At 36.6% G+C, this 9889-nt stretch overlaps 1 protein-coding gene across 2 annotated transcripts in view; it reads left to right on the forward strand.

Annotated features, from left to right (window-relative positions):
• Nucleotides 1-1856: 1856 nt before the first annotated feature.
• Nucleotides 1857-9889, forward strand: part of PHKB (phosphorylase kinase, beta) — a 70557-nt gene continuing 62524 nt past the window's right edge. For both annotated transcript variants that reach the window (XM_010136638.1, XM_010136637.1), the window contains exons 1-2: nucleotides 1857-1978; nucleotides 8081-8170. In XM_010136638.1, the coding sequence (XP_010134940.1) occupies nucleotides 1924-1978; nucleotides 8081-8170 (145 nt within the window). In that variant the 5' untranslated portion in view covers nucleotides 1857-1923. The remainder of the gene's footprint in view (nucleotides 1979-8080; nucleotides 8171-9889) is intronic.

Raw genomic sequence — 9889 nt, forward strand, 5'->3', positions numbered from 1 at the left:
ATCTTAGCAGGCTTTACTTGTGTTGTAATGGAAACAGTTTTGCAAATTGTCCCTGTGGTGTTTATTAATATGTCATATGTGCTTGTAAAGCTCACTCGTTCTTTCCTTATTTGCGTTTTCGATGGGTTCTGTTACGGGCCTGACCGATCAGACAGTGTGACAAGAACACGGGGCTTTGTGAGGGTCCTCAGAAAGAGAATTGGGTGTTTGAAGACCGGACTGATCCACATGGCTTTAAAAATTCTACTTATGTATAGTAATTTGCAAAATACTAAGATTAGGGCTGTCCAGTAAATGAGTTGTTACTTTGTGGCCAATTATGATTGTAAGGTACTTTTATCTGAAAATTGATTTGGAAATGTCACCATAGAGCTCTACAAAATGAATTCTGGAACCTGCCCGTGTGGGGTGTGTGACCCCGCAGTCCCAAGGCAGCACGAATCCTTTGGGAGTCCCGTGCAGATTCAGGCCCTGCGACTGCAGGAGGCATTTGGATGGCTGGAGATGCCTGAGGTTTTCTTCACTGCCGCTGCCTTCTATTTTTTTGTGTAGTGTACAAGAAAGTCTTCTGTGGCAGTGGCAGATTATTGTAGTTCACTTCCTTCTTTTCCTGTCATTTATATAGCAGCTGAAGAAACTTATTTACTCAAGAAATAAGGATGATTTTAGTTGAAATGCTTTTCTGATAAAAAAGTTGATTTAAAGGTAAAATTTTATACATAATCTTTCGGGTAACATTTTTATCTAAAATTGAAAATCTTGGTTTTGTTTCTCAAATTTACCTCTGCATCTTTATAAGTGTGGTGAAATTGGTATAACTTCAGAGCTTTTGTAGTGCCTGTCGGGCACTGTCAGGAGGAGACGTGGTTGGTTTAGTCATTGAAAATGACTGAAACTCCCCCATACTGTTCTGAATTGGCTGTGGTCCACGCTCCAGAGTCCCAGCTTACAAGCACTACTGTTTGTTTGGTTGGGTTTTTTAGTTTGATGCTTGGAGTAAGATGTAGTAAACAAGGAGTACAGGCATACGTGCACGAGTGATTCACGTTTTGTAGCTAATAACAAAGTGTCATTTAAGACCCTGTTCTGTTGGATGCAATCCATATCTTCATGTTTATGTAGATTAAATTATGAATTACATTTTTGCTAGTAAACCCAAATTATATTGAGAAGACTTTCTTTCCCTTCCTTGAGCAATAAAATACTGTTTCATTCGTTGCTAGTGTGATAATTAACTGTTAGGAGCAGATTACAGAAGTGCTCTGCAACCACCGAAATTTAGGTTGCTTTAAAAAACATAAACTTCTTTAAAGATTTGAAAAAATTTGTCATCATAGTTACAAATGGTATTTTCATATTCTACAGTCCAAACTGAGAGAAGTTCTACTTCGAATCACTGAGATACTCAACACAATAAGCAATATATATGACTGGAAAAATCTCCTAGTGTTAATTCCACACGGGATAACAGCAGCACTATACATAAGCAGAATTTTAGCTCTCTGTGCTTACTATTACTTAACGCGTTTATATATACTATGTAAATCAGTATTTTTATTTAATCTTGAAATATATCAAGTAGATTTTACTCAGCACTTTATATGTCAGTAGCAAATTGCCTGTTGCATAACAGAGCTACTGTCTAATGTCCAAACGATGGACATTGTGTAGACTGTGTCATTTTGTTCAGATAAGTTTTATGACAGTAAAAGCAAAATAAAACCGATTTTTAGGGTAGAAGAGGGAAGAATAAAATGTAATGAAACTTTACTACCCTCTGTGCCGTGCACTCGCATGTTAATAACCCCACTAACATTGCTTTCACTTAATTTAATGCTGGTTGCCTTTTAACATTTACTAAACAGTTTTGAAAATTACTGTAGCTTAGCCTGAGACGTTTGTGATTAGCTGCACCAATTTGAAATGGCCAGTCTGGATGATGACAGAACGTCCTCTGCGCATGCTTTTTTAAAATTTGGTAAGTGTGCAGTTCTGTGTTTTGTTTCTGTTTGTGGCTATTTAACTCAACAAAAATACTGTGTTTTGTGTTTCATGCAGCGTTTTGTACTAGCAGTTTTTTAGCACTGTCCATCAGTATTTAAAAATTTAAGGTCTTTCAGTGAAAACTTCTGACAATTGGGATCTACTTAGACTGACATTTACTGTTCAGACCTTCCTATTTTGTTTGTGTTTTGAGTTCTCGTAAGTCAGTGTAACAATTTCTGAACTGAAATTACTCTTCTTAAGATAATGGTCATGTGAAAGACACAGTAAGAACGGTGTTTAGAATTAACTCCTCAAAACCCTCGATGTGACTGGTTTAGACAAAAGAAGTATAATTTCCACTAAGTCAGTCATTGTGCCGAAGCTTGGCTTTTGGAAATTAAGGGGAAGCAGAAAGCCCCCTGGCACAGCTTCTCTTTAGGTACAACAGAATATATGAAGTTGTCAAGATTGTTACTGATTTAGCTCAATATGTTTTGAGAAGAGTTTGGCTGGAATAAATGTGTCCATAGGTGAAGCTCGCCCATCTGGGGAGAACTCCACAGGACTCTCCTTTAGTCTGTGGTGGATGAAACACAGAGGCAGTACAAGTGCTAGTGAGTAACTAGGTAAGGAAGGGGATTTCAGCTGTCTCTTGCACAGCTTGAACTTGAACTACCTGCCCTGCCTGTGGCACTGCTGTTTGCCTCCCTTAATATCAAAGGACGTGTGAAGTGTTGACATTGTAATAAAAATTTTAGTCTTTCCTAGTTATTGTATTGATACTTGATGGTTTTGTTGTTACAATGCAAAATGAACATTTTTAGTAGTTTTGAGTTCTCAGAAATGGCAATGAGTGTCCTGAATGGTTTCCTGCCGTGCATTTACAAGGCTTTTGTGGCAGACTTCGGCATTTTGGTATATTTTGCTTATGTGAAGTTCCCTTTTACTGGCATGATGATTTGTTTCTGATGTTAAGTAACTTCTGTGTAGTGTGAGTTACTGCAAATCCTAAAATCAGTAATTTCTGTAAAGTATAATATACTGTAGAGAGAAATCACTTCAGATGATCAGGAAATAGAAAAAGGATAGAATAAATTGATACATATTTTTCTTTTTCCATGAAATTCTTGTTGAATTATATGCACAGTCTTAACACATGGGTTTTCTTGATAAATGATAGTTCAAAAGTTTTGTCACTAAAATGATCTAAATCAAACTATTTTACTATTTTTATGAAAGATTTTACTGTTTTTTACCTGTTTTTCACTCAACCTAGGTAACACTTTGTACCTTGCGATTACTCCTGATATTCTGGTAGAGGAATACCTTATACGTCCCTTCTCCCCCAGTCCCTCTCCTGTGGTTTCATTACCGTGTTTTCACTGAATTGTAGAACAGTTCCGTTTGGAAGGGATGTTAGGCGGTCGTCTTCTCCAGCCTCTTGCGCAAAGCAGGGTCAGGTGTGAGGTCTAAATTTTTTCCTGTATGTAGCGATTAAAAATCTCCACCAGCAACAGCGCAGTTGGTACATGGAAGTTCATGGAATTGGAGTTCAGATATAAGAAGTGAATTTTCCTTTTAGCGAAAGTGCTTCTGAAAATTATTTTCTGATAATCACCTTGCTCAAGTGTAAGTACTTAAGCATATGTATTTCATGACAGACAACTATTAGAATAAACTCGGTTGTATCCAGCAGTGTTCCTATCCAGTACTCTGTTAAGTCTGAGCCCAGCAGAAGTTGCAGGAGAAGGTCAAGGGAAAGGAAGTGTGATGTTGGGAAGATATGTTTTGTTCGTATGATACCATTTCTTAAACTTTGCTGTGTGAAGGAATAAAATCTCTGGTCCAAATGTCTTCTGTAATGTGAAGATGTTACTGCCCATACTAATATTGGGTAATGAAAGTTACTGTGATCTGAGATCCAGCACTTGTTTGTGTCTCAAGTGTTGCATTACATCCATAAATAGTGTCGCGTTAAAGGACCCTGGTCAGTTTTTATTCTCATCAAATATAGAAAGAAATCTGGTATTCTCAGCTCTTTTTTGTTTGGTCTGTGCTGAATTAATTACGCAAGTAAGCATTTTCTTTTGTTGTTGTGACACATGAAGTTGGAAATAAAATTCTTGCCACATTGCTTCCATTTATTTGTGATTGAACTTTGGGGAGATGCGAGTTTGGTGGTTAGGGGTTTTTTAATTCTGTACTCTGAAAAAATTGAGTACTCAATACTTGTTGAAATATGCAAATCTTTTTCCATAGACTAGGTCCAGAATTCCATTCTGATGCCTATTTTCTTTAATAACTGCAATTACTGGCATCTTCAAGGAGATGTGGGTGTTCAGAGCTTCTGTATATTCGAATTTTGGACCCAGGTTTCAAAATGTTGGCCATAGCGCTTAAATCTAAACACCTAGGCAGTTTGTAGCTCTTCCCTGAAGAGCAATTAATGCTAATCTCAAGTATAACTGCAATAAAAATGAAGTGGATGGCAAAGTACTTTAACATCAGGATGACATAATATTCTCAGCCACCAGAAGTTGTATATACATAAGTATTTACGCTGCTAATAGCCCTCGGAGAACTTCCCTTAATTTCCTTCAATTTTGTTCAGGAGTGAATCTTTTCACAAAAGTAATTTTTTCCTGGAATGGTACATTTTGAGTTTCATCTGCTGGATAATGTTTTCTTATGGTTTCCGTGTCTTAGCTGGGTCAGAAATACCTGTTTATTACTTCAGTTCTACACAGGAATTGATGTCTCTGTTATCAATTACGGGGCTGTTTCAGATCTCTTCCTATTCTCTGGTATTTTGAAAATAAATTACTATCCTTTTTAGTAATTCTTCAACTTGAAGCGTGATGAAATCATAGTAGTCTGGAACCTGTAAGTGGCAGGAAATGAAAGGACATTAATTTTCATTCAAATATGGATATAGTGTATTTAGTTAGTGCAACATCTGAAGACAAACAGATTTAATTGGACTTGGGAGAAAGATTTTTAGTGTTGTCTTATCAGACATTAAATATATTGATGCAGGAAGCAACACTTTGATTTTCTATCTTTTTTAATGATTTTGAAGTAGTTGCTGACTTACAGCTCTCCACTCCTGATGTGAGGAAAGCATGCTTCATTGTGGAAGAAATCCTGAAGTGCCATGTACCCTGCTTAAATTTTGTGTGGAGTTGTTAAACTGGTGCACAGCTGAAAAAATACTAAATCAACAAAATACTTTTTTATATTCCTTCCTAAACTACATACTTATTTACCTAACATAAAACTTCCATTGTATGGTTATAATGAAATGAGATATTTATGAAAAACAGTATTGGAAATTAATGTCCTGTTTCTTCCAAATGCTAATGTAGAAACTGAGAACTCAAGGGGACTATTTGCATATGTCATTATTTTAAGTGTTGCAGTTTTGCTGTTGTCATTTTTTTCAGTTTGAAAACCTATTTTAAACACGCAATTGAAAATAGCTTTCTATAGCAGGTTTTAGTCTTGCTGAAATCAAGTATTAAAAAGATTTTGGAAAAGATTACAGATGGGCTTTTTTTAGCTATTCTGAAAATAGCTTCCACGGGGTTATGGTCTCACTACAAAATCCCATGGAGGGAGCAGCTGTGTTCATATTTGTCCTGTTTCTTGCTTTTGATTAGACTGGGATATTAGTGAAACCTAATTACCACAGGATTTGGCCAGCCAAACGCTGTAGACACTCAAGCAGAACAGAAACTTTGTAGATGCTAATAAGGAATTAATGAAGACTATGTGGAAAACTTTGTTCTTTCAAACCAGTTCTCCTGCTTGCAGAGGGAATCATTTTAAGGAATACTTCCAAGGCACAAAACTTAAATTTTGTCAAATTTATTGAACTTTTACTGAATTAATTTCACCTTTTGTTTCATCAACACTCTACTCTGGCTGTTTTCCTTTATTTCTGCTAGTAAGGATTCAAACATCTAAAGGAATTTGTAGTTGGTGGTACTTTGACATCTTCAAGCTCTTTATTCTGTTGAGTTGTCTTTCTGCACAAAGTTGAATGCTCTGAAATAGAAGAATATGCTGTTTGTTCATGATAACTTTATTTTTTCTCTGTTGGCCACAGAGGCTCACAGATTGTCCGGTAAGTATGTAAATTAGAGAATTTGATTTTAGACCTTTATTTTAGAATTTTTTGACTTGTGTGTTTAAGTGTGTGTGCCTGCGAATACTCAACTGTTTTTCATGGCGCGGGTCTAGGGTCACCTGTGTGCAAGAAACAGACATTCTCAACCTATTTCACACACAAAAGACAGTGTACTGTGTTTGTGTTGCACAGTTAACAAATCTAAGTGTAAGAATCTGTATTTTGCCTTTGAAAATCTAGTAAGTAAATATTTCTCATAAATTTGATACTTTTTATGCAATAAGCGACTTACTGAACATTTTTTGCTCTGCGTATTCTGCCCTTCTTTTCCCAAATCACAAAGTTACTATTACTGCGGGTCACTGTATTGTGTGCTTTAGCAAGATAACCGAATTAATTGTATAGCAAGATAAATTAGGAACCTTTTTATGCATGTGGATTCTTAGGGAAAAAGAAGTACAAAAATAAAATTGCTTTGAAAAATTGATGTAAATTGGTTCAGAATGTTGATTTTTAATCGGAGGATACAAATCGTGTGATATATTACAAGTTTTCCTTTTCCATTACAGAGCAACTTCATTTCTTTTAGCTTTGTTTTTTAGGCAACTCAAATGGGGCATTTTTCCCACACGCACGTGTTGTTTGTAACCTAACCTCTCCCAAGGAGGAAAGGAAAGGTTGTAGAGGAAGCTCATGTGTTTTGGTGAATATCACCAGAGAATCCATGCACCACAGACCCATGGCAGACTGCTCAAGGAGGGATGGATTTTTTTTTTTTACTGCTGTGATTGCAGAGCAAAAGCAATACTAATTTGAGGGGTGAGGTTTGAGTTCCTGAGGGGAAAGAGCCGTTTTCTAGTCTCCGCACCAAGCACACACATTCATTTTGTTTGGGTGGGCCTCCTGTGTGTGGGCAGTCTTTTGTCTAAGGCTTGTATATGTGCGGGGAGTGCGAAAGAGGCGCCTTGAATAGGAGCACTCTGCTGCCTCCTGCCAGAACCGCTTGGCTGGCCGGGCTTCTCTGGCCGTTCGTTTCTCTGAGCCTTTCAGAAGGACAGCGTCCAGTCCGCAGGGGGAAATTCTCCTCCTCGCGGTTACCAAATGGCTCTGCGGGAGATGGTGCTGTCTGGAACACCAAGTAAAGCCCAAGTGGTTTCTGGAAGGAGAGCAGTACTTACTCTTAATTTAGAAGTGGGAAATGGTTTGTCCCAGTAATTTTGAAGAAATCATGTCTCTCTGAAAGGTAACTCCTTTCAGCTATCAGGAAAAAGGACTTTTCCAGTGCAAACAGGGAAGCAGTCAATGTGTGGGGCACTGAGGAGGCAAAGTGTGGATTTGATAACGTAGTATTTCTCTGGAATATAGGTAATTTGGGGGCTCTGTCTGTCAGATGGGTTGTTAGGGCCTTGGTAGTCTGTGAGAACGGGGTAGCCCTTCTTCGAATCAGGACGAGATCAGGTAGGCTTCTTGTGGGTGCAAATGAGGATAGGACTGGTAGTGTTGTACATGGTCACCATTTCGGAAGGCAAGTGGGGAAGTAATAGTTAAATCTGGGCTAAATTTTGTCCTTCTTCCTTCTGTTTTTCTGCGTATCTTCAGGAATTCTGCCTGTAGCATACTTCTAAGAAAATGTTGCTAGAATATTCTTCACATTTAATAAGCTGTCTTCAATAATTGAACTATACATTTCTGTAGCATTTGCTGCCGCTGAATATCTACGAGGCAGTAGAGATCCGGGTGGATATCTTGTTTTTGTGGCTAGGTACCGTAGAAAAAATATATCTAGAAATCTATTCTCTGACATTGTAGAAATTACAACTTTTTGTTTCTTTGTTTGTGTTAAATTCAATAAATTGTGCTTTTGTGTAACAAGCAAAAAAAATCATATTGCAGTCATTTTTAGCAATGGTAGAATTATGAAGCTAATTCTGATCTTGATTTTATTTTTTCTCTTCATTTTACTAGGTTCAATTTATGAGCCGCTTAAAAGTATTAACCTTCCAAAACCAGAGGGGGAAAGTCTGTGGGATAAATTAGATCATTATTACAGAATTGGTAAGTTGATAATTGTTCCTACCATGATAGATTTTCAGAGTAACTTAGTAAAATATTTACAGTTATGGTTATGACAGTAATTAGCTTTGTCTTAAAATCCTGTCTGCAGTCTTTAATAAGGATTTCTATTTTCTGAGATATTTCATAAATTGCTTGAAAAATACTGTTCCAATTACCATCTGCGTTTGTGAAGTGGTAGAATAGATTCTTGAGTTACTCCTGATGGCCTTGGATGGGGAGGGTTGAAAGTAATACTCTGAGTTTCTGGTGCTTGGACTAACCCAGATAGGAGTTAGAATTGATATTTACGTGTTAAGTATCGTTGCTACATTATTCCTATTTGAGGATAGTTTCCTAAATTTCTCCTGGGAGTTTGAAAGGTGCGAGAACTGGAGGGCTTAATTACATCTCTTGCTGCAAATGAAAATGTGTACCAGAAATCCAGTCCAGCTGTAAGACTGAATGTAGAATTATTTTTTATAAAGTGAGAGCTTAATATTATGGTAGTTAGCCAGATACGTCTGAGGAAACATTTAAATGGAAAAAAGCTTTCTTGTAGTACTTGAAACAGTTTGAGAGGTGATCAGTGAGAAGGTAATTTTTGTTATTAATAGAGCCATAATATATTTTTGTGCCAAATTTTTATCTTTCAGTTAACTTATTTTAAGCCAGCTTTAGTTGGCTTTTCTTTATGAGATCATTTTAAGCCAAAAACACACGTGTTAAAGAAGCCATGGTTTACTTTGATTGCTTTGGGTTTTGAGGGGCTTTTGTGCTGTAATAAAAGCCCTGCCTGTATTATAAAATCTGGGGTTTTTGATGGCTGTGCCATTGACTGTTTAAAATTCAAGTTTTAGTCTGGCAAGGATATGGAATAGTAAACCATCATTCTAAAAATGTGGGATGACACTCCCCTCATTGAAATCGCTTTTTGAAGTGAAATCTGTGAGTTGTGCCTGGCCTATGCACAGATGCGTCGCTTTTTGCAGGTATATCGCCTTTCTCTTTCCTGCAGAGGAGATGACTGTTCAATTTACTTTTAATGCTTGGCAGCAGCGTCGTCTGTAGTGGTGCTTGCTGTTTGTCTGTCAGGAACCTGTGTTGCAAGCAGTCTGCTGCCCTGGTAAAAATTTACGGTTGAATATATACTTTATTTTAGAATAATCTATATTGATAAAATGTTACCTGAAAAAGTCAAAGTTCTTCTTATAAGGTAGTAAGTCACTGAAGAATATAATGCAAAAAGCCATAAATCCCTGTAATTTTCATTTAAAATACTTAATTTCTAATACATAAACAATAAAGAGGCTTTTTAAAATTGATTCTTGATAACGTTCTGTAAAAAAATCCGTTTTCTTGTCTTACAATGGACAGGTTATTGCTAGACGAGTCATGTTCAAGTACATTAAGCCCAGTTGCAATCTCGTAGTATGTTGGTTATTATACAATTTTAGGAAAACAATTCTCAAAATGCTAATATTAAAGTGCAGAAAGAATGAAAGTAATATTTAGTATTTTTTCTAATTCAGTTTTGACAACTTGAAAATTCCTGTCATGTCTATTTTTAGTGTTAAGGTATTGAGTTCAGTAATTGTAGTCATTCTTTCTTCTTACTGACTCATCCCTTTTTTTCTGAAATACTGATACAGTCATCTGGCCTAAGTTAAAAATTTAAATTTTATGATTGTGGAGTTCTGCAGAGTTCAACTATTTAAATTA

The sequence above is a fragment of the Buceros rhinoceros genome, unplaced genomic scaffold, assembly GCF_000710305.1.
Source record: "Buceros rhinoceros silvestris isolate BGI_N320 unplaced genomic scaffold, ASM71030v1 scaffold1045, whole genome shotgun sequence".
NCBI lineage: Eukaryota > Metazoa > Chordata > Aves > Bucerotiformes > Bucerotidae > Buceros > Buceros rhinoceros.